At 35.4% G+C, this 19,348-nt stretch overlaps 2 protein-coding genes across 2 annotated transcripts in view; one reads left to right on the plus strand and one right to left on the minus strand.

The window, feature by feature from the left end:
* ANKAR (ankyrin and armadillo repeat containing) overlaps positions 1-19,348 on the plus strand; it is a 73,140-nt gene that overhangs the window by 45,825 nt on the left and 7,967 nt on the right. Inside the window, exons 11-18 of the mRNA XM_007965617.3 lie at positions 522-763; positions 1,601-1,769; positions 8,435-8,676; positions 8,846-8,999; positions 9,235-9,396; positions 11,101-11,207; positions 14,046-14,168; positions 18,530-18,688. Of these exons, the coding sequence (XP_007963808.3) occupies positions 522-763; positions 1,601-1,769; positions 8,435-8,676; positions 8,846-8,999; positions 9,235-9,396; positions 11,101-11,207; positions 14,046-14,168; positions 18,530-18,688 (1,358 nt within the window). The remainder of the gene's footprint in view (positions 1-521; positions 764-1,600; positions 1,770-8,434; positions 8,677-8,845; positions 9,000-9,234; positions 9,397-11,100; positions 11,208-14,045; positions 14,169-18,529; positions 18,689-19,348) is intronic.
* OSGEPL1 (O-sialoglycoprotein endopeptidase like 1) overlaps positions 1-19,348 on the minus strand; it is a 54,514-nt gene that overhangs the window by 11,297 nt on the left and 23,869 nt on the right. The window lies entirely within an intron of this gene.

The raw sequence follows: 19,348 nt of genomic DNA on the forward strand, positions 1-19,348 counted from the left end.
ATTTTCACTATGCCCAATGATTTCTGTCTTTGAGCCAATTATAATTAATGAGACTAATGTTGCATTTTACTAGATTCAGCACTTTTTGTTTTTCACATACTGGTATAAAATAAGGATAAAATATAATAAAATGCTCAAATAATTGCATAAGCAGTGCCATACAAAGTTGATGCAATAACTAAAACTGAACTGTACCATGTGGTAGCACAAAGAATTTATTTATCAATAATCTTAAGCCAGAATTCAGTGTTTCAATGGTGGCTTAAGGTTACTAATATAAAATGCATGATCACTCTCTGTGAAAATCAAATGTATGAACAATGAGAGCTGCCCATACCAAAGACAAGATGGAAAGTTTCTTCATATAGTTTCAAATGATAATTTTATAAATATTTTATACAATTATTTCATAATTATTTATATTATAATACCCATAAATATTTAAATATTGCCATGATAAATTGACTAAAATGGTTACCAATAATTCATGCTTTTTTATTTTTTTGCTCTTTTCATTATAGGCACCATTCCTGCCTTAATCAATCTATTAAAAAGTTCCAAAATAAAACTGCAGTGCAAAACTGTTGGGTTATTGAGTAATATCTCAACCCACAAAAGAGCAGTGCGTGCTTTGGTAGAAGCGGGAGGCATTCCATCTTTAATCAACCTACTGGTTTGTGATGAGCCTGAAGTACACTCTCGCTGTGCTGTCATTCTATATGATATTGCTCAATGTGAAAACAAGGATGTTATTGCCAAATATGTAAGTTTTTTTCGTAGACCATTATTTTTGACTGACAATAACTCCCTCATATAGAAGTTACAAAAATAGAAACCCATGTTGCTATTCAATGACAAAACTCTCAGGGAAGAATACAGCAGGGAAGAGGGAGAGAGAGGGGTGCCTGATGAAAAATGCTCCACTGAAAAGTTGGCATTTGAGTACAGTCCAGAAGTAGATGAGGGAGTATTTTCTTAAGTTAGTATATGTCAATTGCTTCTTGATGTTTACTAATTACCAGTGCAGTGTCTACAATGGCAAATATTTCCTAATGGGGCAATATATTCAATTAATCTTATTTACTTCACTTAGATAGCTGTATTAACTGTCACATAATGTATCTTACCGGTAGACACATTTGTTTGTGGCACTCATTCTCTCCTAAATAGTTATTTACAGCAAGAAAGATTACAGACTTGTGTTTCTTTTTCTTTCTTTCTTTCTTTCTTTCTTTTTTTTTTTTTTTTTTTGAGACAGTCTTCTCTGTCACCAGGCTAGGGTGCAATAGTGCAATCTTGGCTCACTGCAACCTCCACCTCCCAGGTTCAAGCGATTCTCCTGCCTCAGCCTCTCAAGTAGCTGGAACTATAGGCATGCACCACCACGCCCGGCTAAGTTTTGTATTTTTAGTAGAGACTGGGTTTCACTATGTTGGCCAGGATGATGTTGATCTCTTGACTTCGTGATCCGCCTGCCTCGGCCTCCCAAAGTGCTGGGATTACAGGTGTGAGCTACCACGTCCAGCCAACTTGTATTTCTAAATAAAGATTACATTTATCTTAAACTAATTCAAATGCAATTTTTTTTGTTTATTTTTAGAATGGAATCCCAAGTCTGATAAATCTATTGAACTTAAACATAGAAAATGTGCTAGTAAATGTAATGAACTGCATACGAGTATTATGTATGGGAAATGAAAACAACCAAAGAGCTGTCAGAGAACATAAAGGCCTCCCGTATCTTATCAGATTTCTGAGTTCTGATTCAGGTGAGCTTCTATCTCTGTATTATTTTATAATGACCAGATATATTAAGTGAAGCAAACATGGGGTTTGACTTGTCCTATATGAATAGATGTCTTGAATCTGTCTTTGAATAGATCTAAACATGTGTAATATAACCTTAATATCTAAAACACAAATTTATTTTTCCTAACTGCTAAACTATGTAGATAACAGTTACATTTATTTATTTTTATTTTATTTTATTTTATTTTATTTTATTTTATTTTTCTCAAGATGGAGTCTTGCTGTATTGCCCAGGCTGGAGTGCAGTGATCTCAGCTCACTGCAACATCTGCCTCCCGGGTTCAAGCAATTCTTCTATCTCAGCCTCCTGAGTAGCTGGGATTACAGGCATGCATCACCACGCCCAGCTAATTTTTGTATTTTTAGTACAGACAGGGTTTCACCAGTTGGCCAGGCTGGTCTCAAACTCCTGACCTTGTGATCTGCCCGACTCAGCCTCCCAAAGTGCTGGATTACAGGTGTGAGCCACCATGCCTGGCAGAAAACAGTTAAATTTAAACTGCTGGGCTTATAAAAATAATTGACTGTCAAAGGCATATTCTTTTAAAAAGTTTAATTAGACATGTTTACTATGGAAATACTGGCATGGATGATTTTAAAAATACATACAATATGACTAGGAGAGTATTTGCTACCTTGGGTGAATAGTACACATATTGATCATGGGTAGCTATTTTGCAAGTGGCAACAAGGGCTTCAGATTTGTTAGATATTTGATGTCAAAATTCAAGGTTATTGGGAAGCATTAGGCCAATTATCAGTTCCTAAAGTGCATCTCAGTACCAAGAACATCAAAGCCATGAGGCAGTTTCTGCAGCTACTGCAAATGGTCTCCTGGGGTCTGTAAGAATAATCTCATTCCAGTCAGCACATGTAACAGTGTAAACTCCAAATATATGGTTTTCCCCAAACTTGAGGGAAGAGAAAATTGAGAAGAACTTGCCCTTTTTCTTCCTGCTCAGTATATCATTTGGCTTCCTCTTCCAGTTAACCAGGAATAAATACAAAATAAATATATTGGTTAAATGTAAGTTAAGATTTAAGAATAAGGGGAATGTAGAAGTGATCTTTCCTTTACTTTAAAACTTCAAATTTAAGCAAGTGTCATCTTCTAAGAACCTTTATCGCATGGTGACATCATTTGAAAGCCCTCTCCTTTCATAACAAATTCCTTATGATCTCTCTGTTCAAGTGTTCTTCCATTGCTTACTATGCTCTACTTTATCCTTTAAGAATAGCATTAGAGGTCAGGTGCGGTGGCTCACACCTATGATCCCAGCACTTTGGGAGGCTGAGGCAGATCACTGAGGTCAGGAGTTTGAGACCAGCCTGACCAACATGGTGAAACCCCATCTCTACTAAAATACAAAAATTAGCTGGGCATGGTGGTGCATGCCTGTAATCCCAGCTACTCGGGAGGCTGAGGCAGGAGAATTGCTTGAATTCGGGAGGCGGAGGTTGCAGTGAGCTGAGATTGCACCACTGCACTCCAGCCTGGGCAACAGAGTGAGACTCCATCTCAAAAAAAAAAAAAAAAGGAAAAAAGAATAACATTAAAGAGGGTCAGCTTTTATGTATATTTTAAATCTATAATTTTTACTCATTTATAGTCATTCTTTATCTCTTTTTTGTTTGTGTTTTATCTAACTAATTAAAATTTAAATATAGGGACTAGATCTTCTCTTCCTGTTTTCCTTTTCTCAATCCCAGATGCTGTAACAAAGTACAAATTATAGCAGCAATTTGAATAAATAAATAACAAATGAGTTCATTCATGAAAGAAAACTATGGTATGAAATGCATTATTGAAATAAAAGTATTTTTTCCTACACCATAATCTACATTATCTCCTCACTCCAACGAAGATAATTTAAAATAAATTTTAATTATTTTTTTCTTTTTAGGTAAGCCCCCTTATATAACTTTAGTGCTTTAGCAAATAGTCCTCTTGGATGTTAGCTGGGTTGTTAAGGTATAGGAGATCAAAAAGGCATATTATTAATTCCAGTGTCTTCTTTACCATGTGAGCTACTCTAAGATTTCATGTATTAAAATGATCCCAAAGTAGATTCACATATAGTTTCTTGAAAAGATTGATTTGTTAACATCTCCTTAGTCTGAGTCTCTATGTCCAGAGCAAGCCTACCCTTGCTAAATTTGGTTTGTTTTAGGCCTTTCCTTCACCCATTTAGCTGCTTGTATTCACATTCTTATATACATGTATTCATGTATACCTGCTTTCATTCCTACAATGCTTCTGATTTCATATGGCACCCAACTTTCCTGTTCTGTGTTAATAACAAAAGTTTATATGACACCACCACAGAAACTCAAATATGTAACAAAAGCATACAGAATGCTTTTTCAGTTTCAAACTGAGAAAAACTTAAAAGATCACCTCATTCTTTTTCTTGAAATGATTAGTAACATATTTCTGCAGAAATTGATTTTCTCCAGACCCTTTGTGATGTTATACAATATGTAGTATTATATACTCCTAATATTCTAAAATCTGAAAACTTTGGAATTATGACCCCAAAAGTTGTAGATAAAGTCTGCCTTCACCATTAGTCCTCCTTTACCCAACTCTTAAAGTTGGAGTTCCTTAAGCTTCCATTCTTGTCATGCTGCTGCTTTCACCCAGCATACCCTTCTTTAACTTTTATTCACTCCAAAGGAACTCTACTAGGTTTACAATCTATTCTTCCCAGTTCTTTATCCACATCCCTGACGTCTTCCCTGAGCTTTAGAGCTACTTTGGATTACTGAATAGCTTAGTAAAGATACTTCCATTCCTTTCAGAATTTGGGTCCAAATGAGAAATAGACAGGAATCAAATAGAGATCAAAACTTCAGCCTTATTGTTGGAAAGCTTGCTTTGAGAAAACAACAAGAAGTGCCAAAAAGAACCTAAACCATGCATTTGCAATGACTCATTCTTCAAACTAAAAAAATTATGTAACTCACTATTCTTCTCATGGGGAAGAATGAGTAAGGGGTAAACTTTTATTCTTAATATTTCTGAGTTGACCATGGGTGGAGGAATTTCTACTTTTTGTACTGATGCAGGAATATTGGGTAAGGGAAAGAATGGTTTCCCCCATACTCTCTTAATTTTATTAATCTTTCAGGGTTAACATTCCAAGTGTTACTTGAGTGATCTAATTAAAATGTAAAGTTGATCATATCTTCTTCTTTAAATTACTCAGTGACTGTCACCTAGAACATGATCCACATTTCCAGCATGGCCTATAAGCCCTTTTTACTTTCCTACTTCAAGAGGAAGTGACCTTCCTGTCACTCCCTTTTTCTCTGATATGACTCTCAAGTAATATTTAACTTACTGCTTTGTTCTTTACTCTGGCCTTTTCTTTTGTTCCACAAGGTCAAGGACCTTGTTTTGTTGGTTCACCATTGTTTCCCTAGTGCCTGGGACACTGTCTAGCACATAGCTATTCAATAAACATGCACTAAATAAATGATTAGATGATTAAATGAAGAAAATACTCATAACAATAAAAATAGTTAATGTGTTTGACATAAATTGATATAAAGTGGGTGTAGAAGTTGGTATGAACAATAAGGCCTTAATAGAGAGATAATTAACCTTGATAGTATATGAAAAAACAAATGCTGGATTATAGAGCATCTAAAGGATATTGGTAGCTACATGAATGCACAAACACTTTTCTATCTAGTTTTGCTTTTGGAAATATATTGGTATTCTACATAATAAAAAAATTAAATGTACAAGGCTGGGGGAAATGAAAACTGAAAGAGATAAACAAATTATATAACTAGATTTAAAAAGAAAAAATGAATACAAATAATTTTAAACACAGTACATTATATACCCTCTTTCTAAGGGTAAACACAAAACAAACTACACACAGATTTTGAGTTCTTTTTAGTGAGCTTGTATGTCATAGTGATATGGGTAGAACAATTCTGAACCCACATGATAAGTACTGTAGGACTGAAGAAATGAATAAATATGTTGATATTATTGGGTTCTTACTGTGCAAAGAAATGTGCAGAATGTAAGAAAGCAATAAAGAACCCTCTGGGGTTGGATTGGAATCGGAAATGTGTGTGTGTATGTATGAGTGTGTGTGTATACACATATACATATATATGTATACATATTATATATGTGGATTTATACACACACACACACACACACACACACACACATATATATATATGATCCAGAAGCAATGATATTCCAGTAGCAGTGAGCATACCGAGCACCCAAATCTTGGTTTCTAAATATCATCCCTCATTAAAAGGAACCAGAGCTTTTTGGAGAAATAGTTGATTCCAGGGCAGGGGCAGAGAAGGTATATGGTGAGTCAAGAACATCATCATATGGTGACAAAGTAATAAAATCCTTTTTAAAAAAAAAAAAAAAAAGGAGGCATATCTATAGGACACAAGGACAAGCTGAAGGGGCTCCCACTGGCCAAATCTTAGACAATTTGAGTAACAACATAAATAAGAAAATACACCAGGCACAGTGGCCCATGCCTATAATCCTAGCACTCTGCGGGGCCAAGACGGGCAGATAGCTTGAGCTCATGAGTTCAACACCAGCCTGGGCAACATGGCAAAACCTCATCTCTACTAAAAATGCAAAAATCAGCTGGGCTAGGTGGCACACACCTGTATTCCCAGCTACTTGGGAGGCTGAGGTGGGAGGATTGCTTGAGCCTGGGAGGCAGAGGTTGCAGTGAGCTGAGTTTGTGTCACTGAATTCCAGCCTGGGTGACAGACCTTTTCTCAAAAATAAATAAATAAAATAAAATAAAATAAAATAAAATAAAATAAAATAAAATAAAATAAAATAAAATAAAATAAAATAAATGGGTTATAACTCATTGAATAAAATAGGAGCCTGTGCCCTCATCCTGATAAAAATTGGATAAACAAGGAAGCAAATAAATAGAGAATAAGGTAGGGCTCTTCCTTATAGCAGAATGTCAACTGACAAATGTGAAGGAGTGGTAGAGTTGGAAAATTAGTATTTTGCAAACAGCATAGTAAAGATTGGTTCAGGCAAAAATTATAAATGGTTGCTAAATCTTGGGGGCAAATTTTGATATTTACAAGTGTTTTGCTCCTTATTAGTTGCAAGAGGGAAAATAGCAACTATATAGTAGAGAAACTGGATGATCAAAATTAACATCACCATCGAGGAATAGATGGACATTATATAACTCCACAGAGGATATCCCTATAACATAATGTCACTTTTTTCTGAAATGAGGTTGCTATGTTGCCCGGGCTGATCTTGAACCCCTGGGTTCAAGCAGTCCTCCCACCTTAGCCTCCTATGTAGCTGGGATTACAGGCATGCACCACTACACCCAAGCCATAATGTCACTTTAAAAATATTCTGGATGGAGGTGCATATCTTGAGTCATGAGGAAACATCAAAGAAACCCAAATCGAGGAAAATTCTCTAAACTAAATGACTTATATTCATTAAAAATGTCTATGTCATAAGGGACCAAAAAACCCCTGAGAAAAGGTTCCAGATAATAGAACACTAAAGAGACATAACTAAGTGCAATACATGGTCCTGGTCTGGATCCTGTACTGGAAGAAAGTAAATGTGATAAAGGACATTACTAGGACGGTCAACACAATATGATTAAAGTATTGCATCTACTAATTGCCTTGTAGTTACATAAAAGGATAGGCTTGTTTTTAGTAAATACACACTAGAATATTAAATAGATAAAAGGCCATGATGTATGCATACAACATACCCTCAAATTTAGAAAAGCAGATTATATAGATAAATGGATAGAAAAACCAATATGGCAATATATTAAAAATTTATAAATCCAAGTAAAGGTATACAGGAATTCTCTGACTTATTCTTACAACTTTTCTATATGTTAAAAAAATGCAACTTGTTAAAATATAGGAAAATGTTTAGACTCACCAACCAAAAGTACAAAACAAGTTGAGGCAGCATTTTTATCTATCAAATTTGAGCAAAGTTGATGTATTTATTTTTAGTGATAACACCCATACTCAAACACAGTAACATTGATACTTTTGAACTCTGATTATGGAAGGCTAAGATGCTGTTATCATTTTTGATACACAGTTTACTGAAATGTACTGAGTTATTCCAGTAATTCCTCTACAAAAAACACAAAAATTAGCCGGGCATGGTGGTGCACACCTATAGTCCCAGCTACTCAGGAGGCTGAGGTGGGAGGATGGTGGAGGTTGTAGTGAGCTGAGATCACACACACCACTGTCCTCCAGCCTGGATGATAGAGCCAAACCTTGTCTCAAAAAGGGTGGTGGGGAGGGAATGTTTTAATTGTAAGTAAAAATGCAGGTTATTGTTTTAAAATACAACTATATCAAATACATCTATAACTATCTAAATCTATCTTCGTAAGAAATAGTACATGAGATTATGCCAAATGATTGATTGTGTTTAGATGGTAAATCTACCCAGTTTTATTTATTTCTACTTTTCTTTATTTTCTCTAAGCTTTTTTATAAATTTGATTTTATAATATGGGAAACTAATGATATGCTGCACTTTGATATTCTTATTTTTCATAAGGTTTATTTAACTTGTTCTTAAATTCATTTAAAGATGTGTTGAAGGCTGTATCTTCTGCTGCAATTGCTGAGGTTGGGCGTGACAATAAGGAAATTCAGGATGCTATAGCTATGGAGGGAGCGATTCTTCCTCTGGTGGCTCTTTTTAAAGGGAAACAAATTAGTGTCCAAATGAAAGGTGCAATGGCTGTGGAATCACTTGCAAGTCACAACCCTCTTATACAGAAAGCATTTCTGGAAAAATCATTAACTAAATATCTTTTAAAACTCCTAAAGGTAAGAATTTTATGATTCCTGGTCATTTTTCTTAGATGATGTATTCTATTTTGAATTGTTAAGTGAATAGAAAAACTAAACCAATTCTAGAATAAACATTTTATAAAATACACTTCCCTAAAGTGTTCAATAAATATTCACTGAATTAATGAAATATTTTTTAAAATAGGCATTTCAAATAGATGTTAAGGAACAAGGAGCCGTTGCACTTTGGGCCTTGGCAGGACAAACACTAAAACAACAAAAATATATGGCAGAACAGATTGGATACAGCTTTATAATTAATATGCTTTTGTCACCATCAGCTAAAATGCAGTATGTTGGTAAGTTATTTTTCCTTATTTTTATTTTTTAGAGACAGGATCCTGCTCTGTTGCACAGTCTGGCGTGCAGTGGCACAATTATAGCTCACTGCAGCCTCAAACCCCTGGGCTCAAGTGATCCTCCTGCCTCAGCCTCCCAAGTAGCTGGGATTACAAGTGTGAGCCACCATGTCCTCTGCGTAATGTAGAACAGGGCACTGGAGTATTATACATGTATCTTGCTTTTCTTTATCAGGAGGTGAAGCTGTCATAGCTCTAAGTAAGGACAGCAGGATGCATCAAAATCAAATATGTGAAGGGAATGGAATTGCACCATTGGTTCGCTTACTAAGAATTAGTACGATTGCTGAAGGCACACTTCTCAGTGTCATCAGAGCAGTGGGATCCATTTGTATTGGTTTGTAAACTTATTCTCAATTTCTTAAATATCTATAAGAACAAGAACAGATCAGGCAGAGAAATGGAAGTTAATCTCTCTTCCTCTCTATCCCCACTGTTTGAGCCCTAAATGGTATTTAATGTATAAAAGATTATTATAACTTTTTACATTTGTGTAAGAACTTGGTCAGTACAAGTGGTGGAATTAAGAATTTTTTATCAGTCTTGCTCTTGAACAATGGCTAGAGAGGAAAATTAGGACAATAAGCCTTGGCTATTTTGACTGAAAGCAATCTCTTTTTTAAGTTTAAGAGAAAAATAGTTCTTTTGAATCTCAAGAACTATATGTTTTTGAAGATATAGAAGAGTTTCTAATGCTGGGGCACATTCTTGAATGTCTCTGTAATGATCATTTGTTTACATAACATAGAATTCATTGCAAAGGAATTGACATTTTGGGGTTCCTGAGAAAATGTGGAACTGTCAGTTGTGACCCACCAAAAGTTAAAATTTGGGTTCTTGCTGACCTTAATGAATGCAGGATGCCGACTGTAGACTGCTTCTTGCAAACAAGAGGAAAAATCTTTATTTCTAGATCACTGAATTTCCTCAAAATTAGTCCAGCTGAATGAAGTATAATAGGAATTGATTCTCACATTTTTTTCTCTTTGCTTGCCAAAAGTTTCTTGCAGAAACTCATTCACAACTCCAAGATAATCAGCCAGAGAAGATGTTTCTTTTTTTGGCCAGAGACTCTGACATAGTTATTTCTAAAGTTCTAGTAAACGATAACATATATGCAAGGTTGCCTGATATACATACACACACATATTATCAAATTTCTTCTCATTAGTTCATTTCAAAGCTGTCCACATCAGCTGTGTGTGTGTGTGTGTGTGTGTGTGTGTGTGGTGGGGGTGGGGGGGCTTGTGGGGACAAAGGTGTTCTTTTTTCCTTCAGGCTTCCCTAGATACAATAGGTCGGTGACTTCTCTTCATTGTTCACTGAGAGGCTCAATCTTATATTTAACCCATTTATTTAGAGTTAACCCATTTATATAAACCCACTGTGTATTTATTGTGACATTTAATATTGGCAAAAGAACAGAATTAAAATTATTTGTCCATGTTCACTAGAAAGAAATGAGTTTCTCAACAGGAAATTGCAAGGAGTGGGGAAAAAGAGAGAGAGAGAGAGAGAGAGAGAGAGAGAGAGAGAGAGAGAGTCGAGTTTCCCTGGTGAGATTAGACCCACAATTTAAAGTAGTATGCTATAAAGAGACATAGTAAGATTATCTTGTTAGCGTGTATAATTTAAGAAACCTAGAAATTTTAACTTGGTGATTTACTCTAGTCATTTTTGTAGAAGTAAACTTTTTATAGAAAACAATATTACTATGAACTTAAGTACATCACACATAGTATTTCTTCAATAAATGATAGCTATAATTATTCCTTGATAGTATAACATTTCTAATTTCGTTTGTTTTGTGACTTTTAGGAAGCCATTCACAATTCTAATAAGCTCTCCGTGTTTATTCACTTTGTCTTTTAAAAAATTAATTCAGGACTATTAAAATAGTGTCACTATAGCATACCCTTTTGTAATTTACTAACTGTATTACCTTAGAATACTTTGTCAACCAAAAATATCAAGCTATGTTTGACTTTACCATTTATAAGATGGAAAAAAAATATTACCTCATTGGCATGGACTCTTACAGGTGTAGCCCATACAAGCAATCCTGTTAGTCAACAGTTTGTTGTAGATGAAAATGCCTTTCCAGTACTTATCCAACTACTAAGAAATCACCCTTCTCCTAACATTAAGGTATATATAAAGGTTTACATTGTTTTCTGATATGGTAAAAATTAACAGAAACATAATTTTAAGAAAATTTTGTGTCTTTATTCAAGTTCATAAACATAAAAATATTTTATCTTTTAAACTAAATCCTATTTTTCTTGGAGAAATAAGCCAAAATAAAAATAAACAAAATCCTAGTTTTAAACAAAAAGCTTGCTTCAAACCATAAGATACTAGTAAATTTTGTTAAAATAGGGTTTCTCCAAATATGACAAGAAAATCTTACGTTTTTACTCTTCAGGTAAGTTTTTTCCTTAGATATTTGATTATGTATTCACAAAACTTCTTTTCTACCTCCCCAGACATCAGTTGCTAAAACTGGGTGGGGATAATGGAAATGTGTGACTTATATGGGAATATTTCTCAAATATTAGTGAATCTTGTCAGTCCTACACTTCAAACCAGCCTGTCTTCTGCCAAGCAGCCTCTGTTGGCTGGAGGTAATAGTTTTCTCAAGGCTGGACATTACAAAGAATTATTGTGAGTTGTTGAAGAGTCATTCAGTCTTCCATTTACTTCTACCAAAATGCCTTTAATAAAATAACATTTATATCTATTCAAATACTTTTACCCAGGCTTTAGAAATTTGGGACATCTATAGATGGCCAGGCAAGAAATTGTAACAGCAAAAAAAATTTTATTTTCAAAATTTGGTATGCATGCTACTGGAGATGAGAAAATAGAAATAACATAGGAGGACAATATCTGAGTAAATAGCACTGTTTCTTTTTTTTTCTTTTCCTTTTCTTTTTTTTTTTTTTTTTTTTTTTGAGATAGAATCTTGCTCTGTTGCCCAGGCTGTAGTACAGTGGCACCATCTCGGCTCACTGCAACCTCCCAGGTTCAAGTGATTATCCTGCCTCAGTCTCCTGAGTAGCTGGGATTATAGGTGTGCACCATACACTTGGCTAATTTTTGTATTTTTGTAGAGATGGGGTTTCACCATGTTGGCCAGGCTGGTCTTGAATTCCTGACCTCAAGTGATCTGCCTGCCTCGGCCTACCAAAGTGCTGGGATTATAGGTGTGAGCCACTGCACCCAGGCTGTTTCTTTTTTTAATCTTTATTTATTTATTTATTTATAATTGAGATGGGGTGTCTCACTGTCAGTCAGGCTAGAGTGCAGTAGTGCAATCTTGGCTCACTGCAGCCTCGGCCTCCCAGTCTACAGTGATCCTCCCACCTCAGCCTCCTGAGTAGCTGTGACTAAAGGAGTGTGCCACCATGCCTGGTTAATTTTTTGTATTTTTGTTGGAGACGAAGTTTCACCATTTTGTCCAGGCTGTTCTCAAACTCCTGGGCTCAAGAGATCCTCCACCTTGGCCTCCAAAGTGATGGGATTACAGGTGTGAGCCACTGTACCCAGGCTGTTTCTTTTTTTAATCTTTGTTTATTTAATTTTTTTTTTTTAATTGAGATGGGGTGTCTCACTGTCAGTCAGGCTAGAGTGCAGTAGTGCAATCTTGGCTCACTGCAGCCTCGGCCTCCCAGTCTACAGTGATCCTCCCACCTCAGCCTCCTGAGTAGCTGTGACTAAAGGAGTGTGCCACCATGCCTGGTTAATTTTTTGTATTTTTGTTGGAGATGGAGTTTCACCATTTTGCCCAGGCTGTTCTCGAACTCCTGGGCTCAAGAGATCCTCCACCTTGGCCTCCGAAGTGATGGGATTATAGGCATGAACCACCACATCTGGTGCGTTCTTTTAACAAATGTGTGTGTTATCATAAAAAATGTATCCATCTATATTTTGGTACATATTTTCAATGAGTTTTGAAACTTGTTTAAATAGAACATAAACACATTTCAATACTTTTTCTCAAAAGATTTTATAATGGACAAAACATTTCACAATAATTCAATAATCATACTTTTCAAATTCATAATGTTTTTCATAGAAATGCACAGTATAGCACTTTAAAAACTTATCTGCTGAGTCCCAATAATATGCAAGGTTCATCTTCCTAATGGGCTTCAGAATGTTAATAATTAAATGGTTCCAGAACTAGAGGAGGACAAAATAGTAGTACTATTCCTTAGTACTACTCCCCAAAGCATTGTTTAAATTAATAGGTGCTGCAGGCTGGGTACTTTGGCTCATGCCTATAATCCCAGCACTTTAGGAGGCCATCAGGTGGGCAGATCATGAGGTCAGGAGTTTGAGACCAGCTTGGCCAACATGGTAAAGCCCTATCTCTACTAAAGATACAAAAGATCAGCTGGGTGTGGTGGTGCGTGCCTGTAATCCCAGCTACTCGGGAGGCTGGGGCAGGAGAATTGCTTGAACCCAGGAGGTGGAAGTTGCAGTGAGCTGAGATCATGCCATTGTACTGCAGCCTGGGCAACAGAGAAAGACTTCATCTAAAAAACAAAAAAAAACAAAAAAGGTGCTGCATTAAAGCCTTACAACTCGATGATCAGTAGTTAACAAGCAGTTCAAAATAGCTTTTTAATCCATGTCAAAAAATTAAAAGAACTTTTTTTTAATATGGAAGGGATACAACTATGCACTTCGGATAATACCTCCTTACATGCTCTCCTGGCCCTTGTTCCCTTCTCCAGTGCCCTCAAATGGAGCTCTGTAGTTGGTCCCTGAACACAGAAAGGATATTTTCTCAGCTATTAAAAATTATGAGGAAGTTGTAAGTGCAGTTCTTTCACTAGTAAGAACTGGAATCAATGGATTATATTTTAGCAGATTTTATAGTGTCTTTCCACAGTGTATTCTATATAAATGCCTGCACAATGAAATGTGTAATTTCATAAAGCATAATTAAAAAGTAATTTTTGAAAACCACATGTTTAGGTTGAAGTGGCATTTTCCTTGGCATGCATTGTCTTAGGGAATGATGTGTTACAGAAAGACTTACACGAAAATGAAGGATTTGAGTATGCTGATGTCCTTTATCTTCTTCACTCAACAGAAAAGGTAATACCTTTACAAAATATTGAGGCTCATTTTGAAAAAAATTGTTTTTATGCCACATCCTCAAATTATCATCAAGTCTTCTTCATGGCAATATTCAATGTATTATTTAAGAAAAGACATGTAAAAAGATCTCTTTGTAGGTCATTAGTTTGTAATGATGTAATAATACAGCTCCATATCTTTCTGAGTTGTCCCATTTCATCGTTGAAATGCAGTAATTTTAATGTTTGGTGATGAGTCAAAAAACAAATCTCTTATGTCTCAAATCAAACCTTTAAAATAATTTTATGCCCTTTCAGCCCTCAGTCATTCACTTATCCAACACACTAAAGTGGTGCTTCTCAAACTATTCGTGATGAAGACATAGCTTTTTCCCAGCAATCTATTATGGAAGGATAATTTTTTTAACTTAAAAAATTTTGAAATAATCTTAGACTTTCCAAAAATTTGTAAAACCAGTATTCTGGTATATCCTTCATCTAGTTTTCCCAGATGTCAACTAGAACATTAACATTGATACAATACTATTAACTAATTTGCAGACTTTATTTAAATTTTGCCAGTTTTCTCGGCAATGTCCTTTTTTTGGTTTTGTTTTTATATTTTTTTTAATTTAAAAAATTATTTTTATTTTTTTCAGTGTCTACTTTTTGTTCCGGAATCTAATCCAGGGTCTCACATTGCATCTAAATGTCTTGTCTCTTTAGCCTCCAGTTTGTGAAGCTCAGCCCTTCTTTGTTTTTCATGATTTTGACATTTTTGATGAATCCAGGCCAGTTATTTTATAGAATATCCCTCAATTTGACCGTGATGTTTTCCCCTAATTAAATTGAAGTTATACCTTTTGGCAAGAATTTCACAGAAGTGATGTGGTCTTCTTTACTCACCTTCCCAGTACATCATACCATGAGGTATATAATGTTGATGTATCTTACGGGTAATGTTAACTTTGATTACTTGGTTAAAATGGGGTCTGCCATATTTCTTCACTCAATGTTTTTCCTTTTGTAGTTAATAAGTATCTTAAGGTGAGACACTTTGAGATTATGCAAATATTTTGTTTTGCATCATACTTTTGCTCACCAATCTTAGCATCCATTGATGCAACAATAATAAATGTAACATTTGCCTAAGGGCAATTTAAAAAATTCCCTTCTTCCTTCTGCGTTTATTAGTTGGTAGTCAACTATAAAGAAGATTTGTTTCTTTTCAATGTTTATTCTCAGTTTTGTTATCCCACTGTTAATGATTTTGTGGACTGTCACTGGTCCACGGGCCACACTTTCAATAGCACTACCCTAATGAAATGAGAGCTGTTTTCTACAGGGCATTTCAAAACCAGGAAGAAAATTGCCAACGATGTTTCTCTCAGTTCCGTAAGATTTTAGAGGGATCAAGGAGGGTCAGGAGGTAGGTGGGAATGAAGTCATGTTTTTTTTTTATTATAAAATTTTACTCTGTTGTGGTACACAAAAAGAGAAGTGCTGCTATAAAAATATGGGAAATATTTTGGGAGGTCGAGGTGGGCAGGTCACTTGAGATCAGGAGTTCGAAACCAGCCTTGCCAATGTGGTGAAATCCCATCTCTACTAAAGAGACAAAAATTAGACAGGTGTGGTGGCACATGCCTGTAGTCCCAGCTACTTGGGAGGCTGAGGCAGGAGAATCACTTGAACCTGGGATGTGGAGGTTGCAGTGAGCCGAGATTGCACCACTGCACTCCAGCCTGGGCAACAGAGCTAGACTCCGTCTCAAAAAAAAATATATATATATATGGAAACTAATAGGGTGAGGACACTAAATGAATGACTGACTCTCTAAGCCACCTTTTGCCCCTCTGCTCTATTCCTTCTAGATTTTACTCCCATTACCTTACTCCTCCTGTGCACCCTTCTTCTCCCTTTTATTACACATTCCACTCTCAAGTATTCTGCCTTTCCTCCCAGTTTGTTACCACTTGCTTCACTCTCTGGACCTTGCATTTGGCTTATAATAGATACATTATTGTGCATCAGTTCTACAAATGGTAGGGAATCTTAGAGAACTAGAAGGTTTAAGTATAAACCAAAGGATTTATCTGGACTTGGCTAAAATTTTTAATTCTAACAATCATCACAAGGCAAGTTAAAAGTCCTCTAGGGTTTCTTGTACTATATTTTGCCTCAAACTACCTATGCTGCCGAGGCAATTAGTGCTCTTAGGGCTTTAGAGTACTAAACAACTGTGGTCCTTCGTTAAACCTATAGTGGGAGACTTCAGATTACACAGACATGTTGTAGAAGTTAAAGGGGAGGGAGGGATGTTCAGCAACTAAATATGTCACTGAATGAATAGCTATCTTATGGATAATGACAGGAATGCAATAAAAATTACGTCAGGAACCCAGGTTCTTGTAACTCCTAGCCACACTGATATTGTCTACCTGGAGATGCAATAGGTTATGTGTTGTTTTAAAATTAGAATTTAACTATTTTCATGCTACCAAACTAGAATAATATATGAAATGGACCATTGAGATTGATTTTCACAAGCCACATAAAATTAGTCACATTAATGTAGTTACTATTATTCTATCTTTTTAACTCAAATATGTGGGCTAATTAATTATGAATATACTTTTGAAGAGATGTTAGTGAGCATAATTAACAGGTACTCTTTTCCCATTCATAAATCAGTGGGTATAAAGTGAAAATAAGTAACCAGTGGGTATAACCACCCTGGTAGATAGGTAAATGAAAATATATATGACGTAAAGAGTTTAAGACAGTTGACATTGGGGAAAAAAAATATGGAAAAATATGTCTTTCCTCAAGGATTAATTTTTAGCCCTCTGAACTGGGAATAGCCAACTTGGTTCTTGTCCTGTATCTGATACTAGCTGGCAACTATGGGATTCATTTTGAAACATTAATAGCCACTTTATAATCTAAACTATTTACTGTAGACTTCCACAGTGATACTGCAGGAGTGAACCCTACATGGAAAAGAAATGGAAATTGGTCAAGTCTTAGCATATTTCTCTCACTTCACTCTATCTGACTTTGATACACAAAGCATGCCCCTTTGGTTCATTTCCCATTGCCACTCTTTCCTACTTGGCTCTAGGTTCTATTCTGCTGTCTGTTAATCCACCCTTTGATTATGATGGAGACCTAGTTTCTCAAGCCTTTGACTGTACCTATACTTTTCTTTTTGCCTATTGCTAGGTGACTGGGTTTTTTGTGTATGTGATTTTTATTATGGAAAATTTCAAATATATATAAAATGACAGGGTAGCATAATGAACCTAAATGTTCCCACCTAGCTTCAGCAGTCATTATCTCATGGCCAGTCTTATTTCATCTATACATCCACTCACTTCTACTAAATTATTTTTGATGCAAATTTCAAGCATCATATAATTTTATCTATAAGTACTTCAGTGTGTACATACAGCATTTTCATATTATGATTAATAATGGCAGAAGAAAATTCAGGGCTGGGTGTGGTGGTTCATGTCTGTAATCCCAGCACTTTGGGAGGCCAAGGCGAGCAGACACCTTGAGCTCAGGAGTTCAATACCAGACTGGGCAACACAGCAAAACCCTGTCTCTATAAAAAAATACATAAAATTAGCCAGGTGTGGTGGCACACACCTTTGGTCTTAGCTACCTGGAAGGCTGAAGTGGGAGCACTGCTTGAGCCTGGGAGGTGGAAATTGCAGTGAGCCAAGATCACGCCACTGCACTCTAGCCTGGGTGACAGAGGGAGACTTTGTCTCAAAAAAAAAAAAAAAAAAGAAAAGAAAAGAAAATTCACTAAGATTAATGAGTTCTTTCTGTGTGTCCTACATTGTTCAAATAACATAAAATCACAATATATTAAATTATTTTAATATTAAAAATAAGATTTAGAATAAGATTTTATCTTTTGAATCTTTCTGGAAGGTCTACCATACTTATATATCTCTGGCAAGCAGACTAATTCTACAGAAGAAACTAGCTTTTGCTGTTTGCCTGGCCTCAGAATGTTAAAATGTGATTTCTTCAGAATACATTATTTTTCTCCTATTCTTCCTTAAAATATAGTACAATGGAATTTTACGAATGAATTTAAGAGATGATATGGAATACCCAACAATGTACAGAATGCAATAGATAACATGCTATACAAGGGAAGTTTTGATTTATCAACTCTACTTTGAAATGTTGAAAGTTATAACATTCTGGAGTAACTCTGTTATCTCTTCTCCCTAGTAATGTCATATTTTACTCCCAGTGATAAGAATGCAATATATTTGAATGAGCAAGAATTCAAAGTCTATTATGTTGAGTAACATGATAAATGAAGTTCATTATAATGCATGTTTCTCCTATTTTTAGGATATTTGCTTAAGAGCAGGCTATGCATTAACACTTTTTGCCTTCAATAATCGCTTTCAACAATACTTAATATTGGAAAGTGGAATAATGACCATATCTATTTTTGAACCTTTTCTTGAATCAACAGTTGAAACTGAGAAGGCAATGGCAGCATTTCAGGTATAAAATTGGGATTAATTAACACCTCAAATTAATAAATATGTCATTTTGTGAAAACTTGAAAATTACAATGATTTGGAGACCTAGAAAAATGTTTACTTATTTGTAAAAATTTAGTATTTTGCACATAAGCCCCTTCTACCTCATAAAAACTCCATTATCTTGAGGATTTCTTCATTAATATAGAATTTTACAAGTTACAAGACACTTACTGATGCCTTTATACCTCATCTGATGTTTATAACAAGCCTGTAAGGTTGACAGTCAGGTAGTACTATTTTCATCACCCCCATATTAAAAGGAAACAGGTAGAAAAACATGTTAGCATCCAAGACAGGTTTTCTATCTGCAAATCTTTAGTTGATCACACTGATCCTTCAACCTAGTAATAACTATATGTATCTGGGAAGTTTTATTCTCTCTCTTCATTTTCTATCCTGTGCCCTTTAAGAGAAGTGTTTTCTATGAACCCATATTGAAAGAGTGCAAAAGTTGCAAACATTGTAGGAAGAATAATAGTACCCCCTATGATCACTGCTATAACCAGACAGGGACAAATACTCTTAACTCTCCCCACCACCACATGCTGCTTCTATTGAATCCTCTAAACACTCCCTTTACCCTTCTAAGAAGTATCAATAGAATAAAAAAACATAAAAA

This window comes from Chlorocebus sabaeus, chromosome 10, assembly GCF_047675955.1.
Source record: "Chlorocebus sabaeus isolate Y175 chromosome 10, mChlSab1.0.hap1, whole genome shotgun sequence".
Classification (NCBI taxonomy): domain Eukaryota; kingdom Metazoa; phylum Chordata; class Mammalia; order Primates; family Cercopithecidae; genus Chlorocebus; species Chlorocebus sabaeus.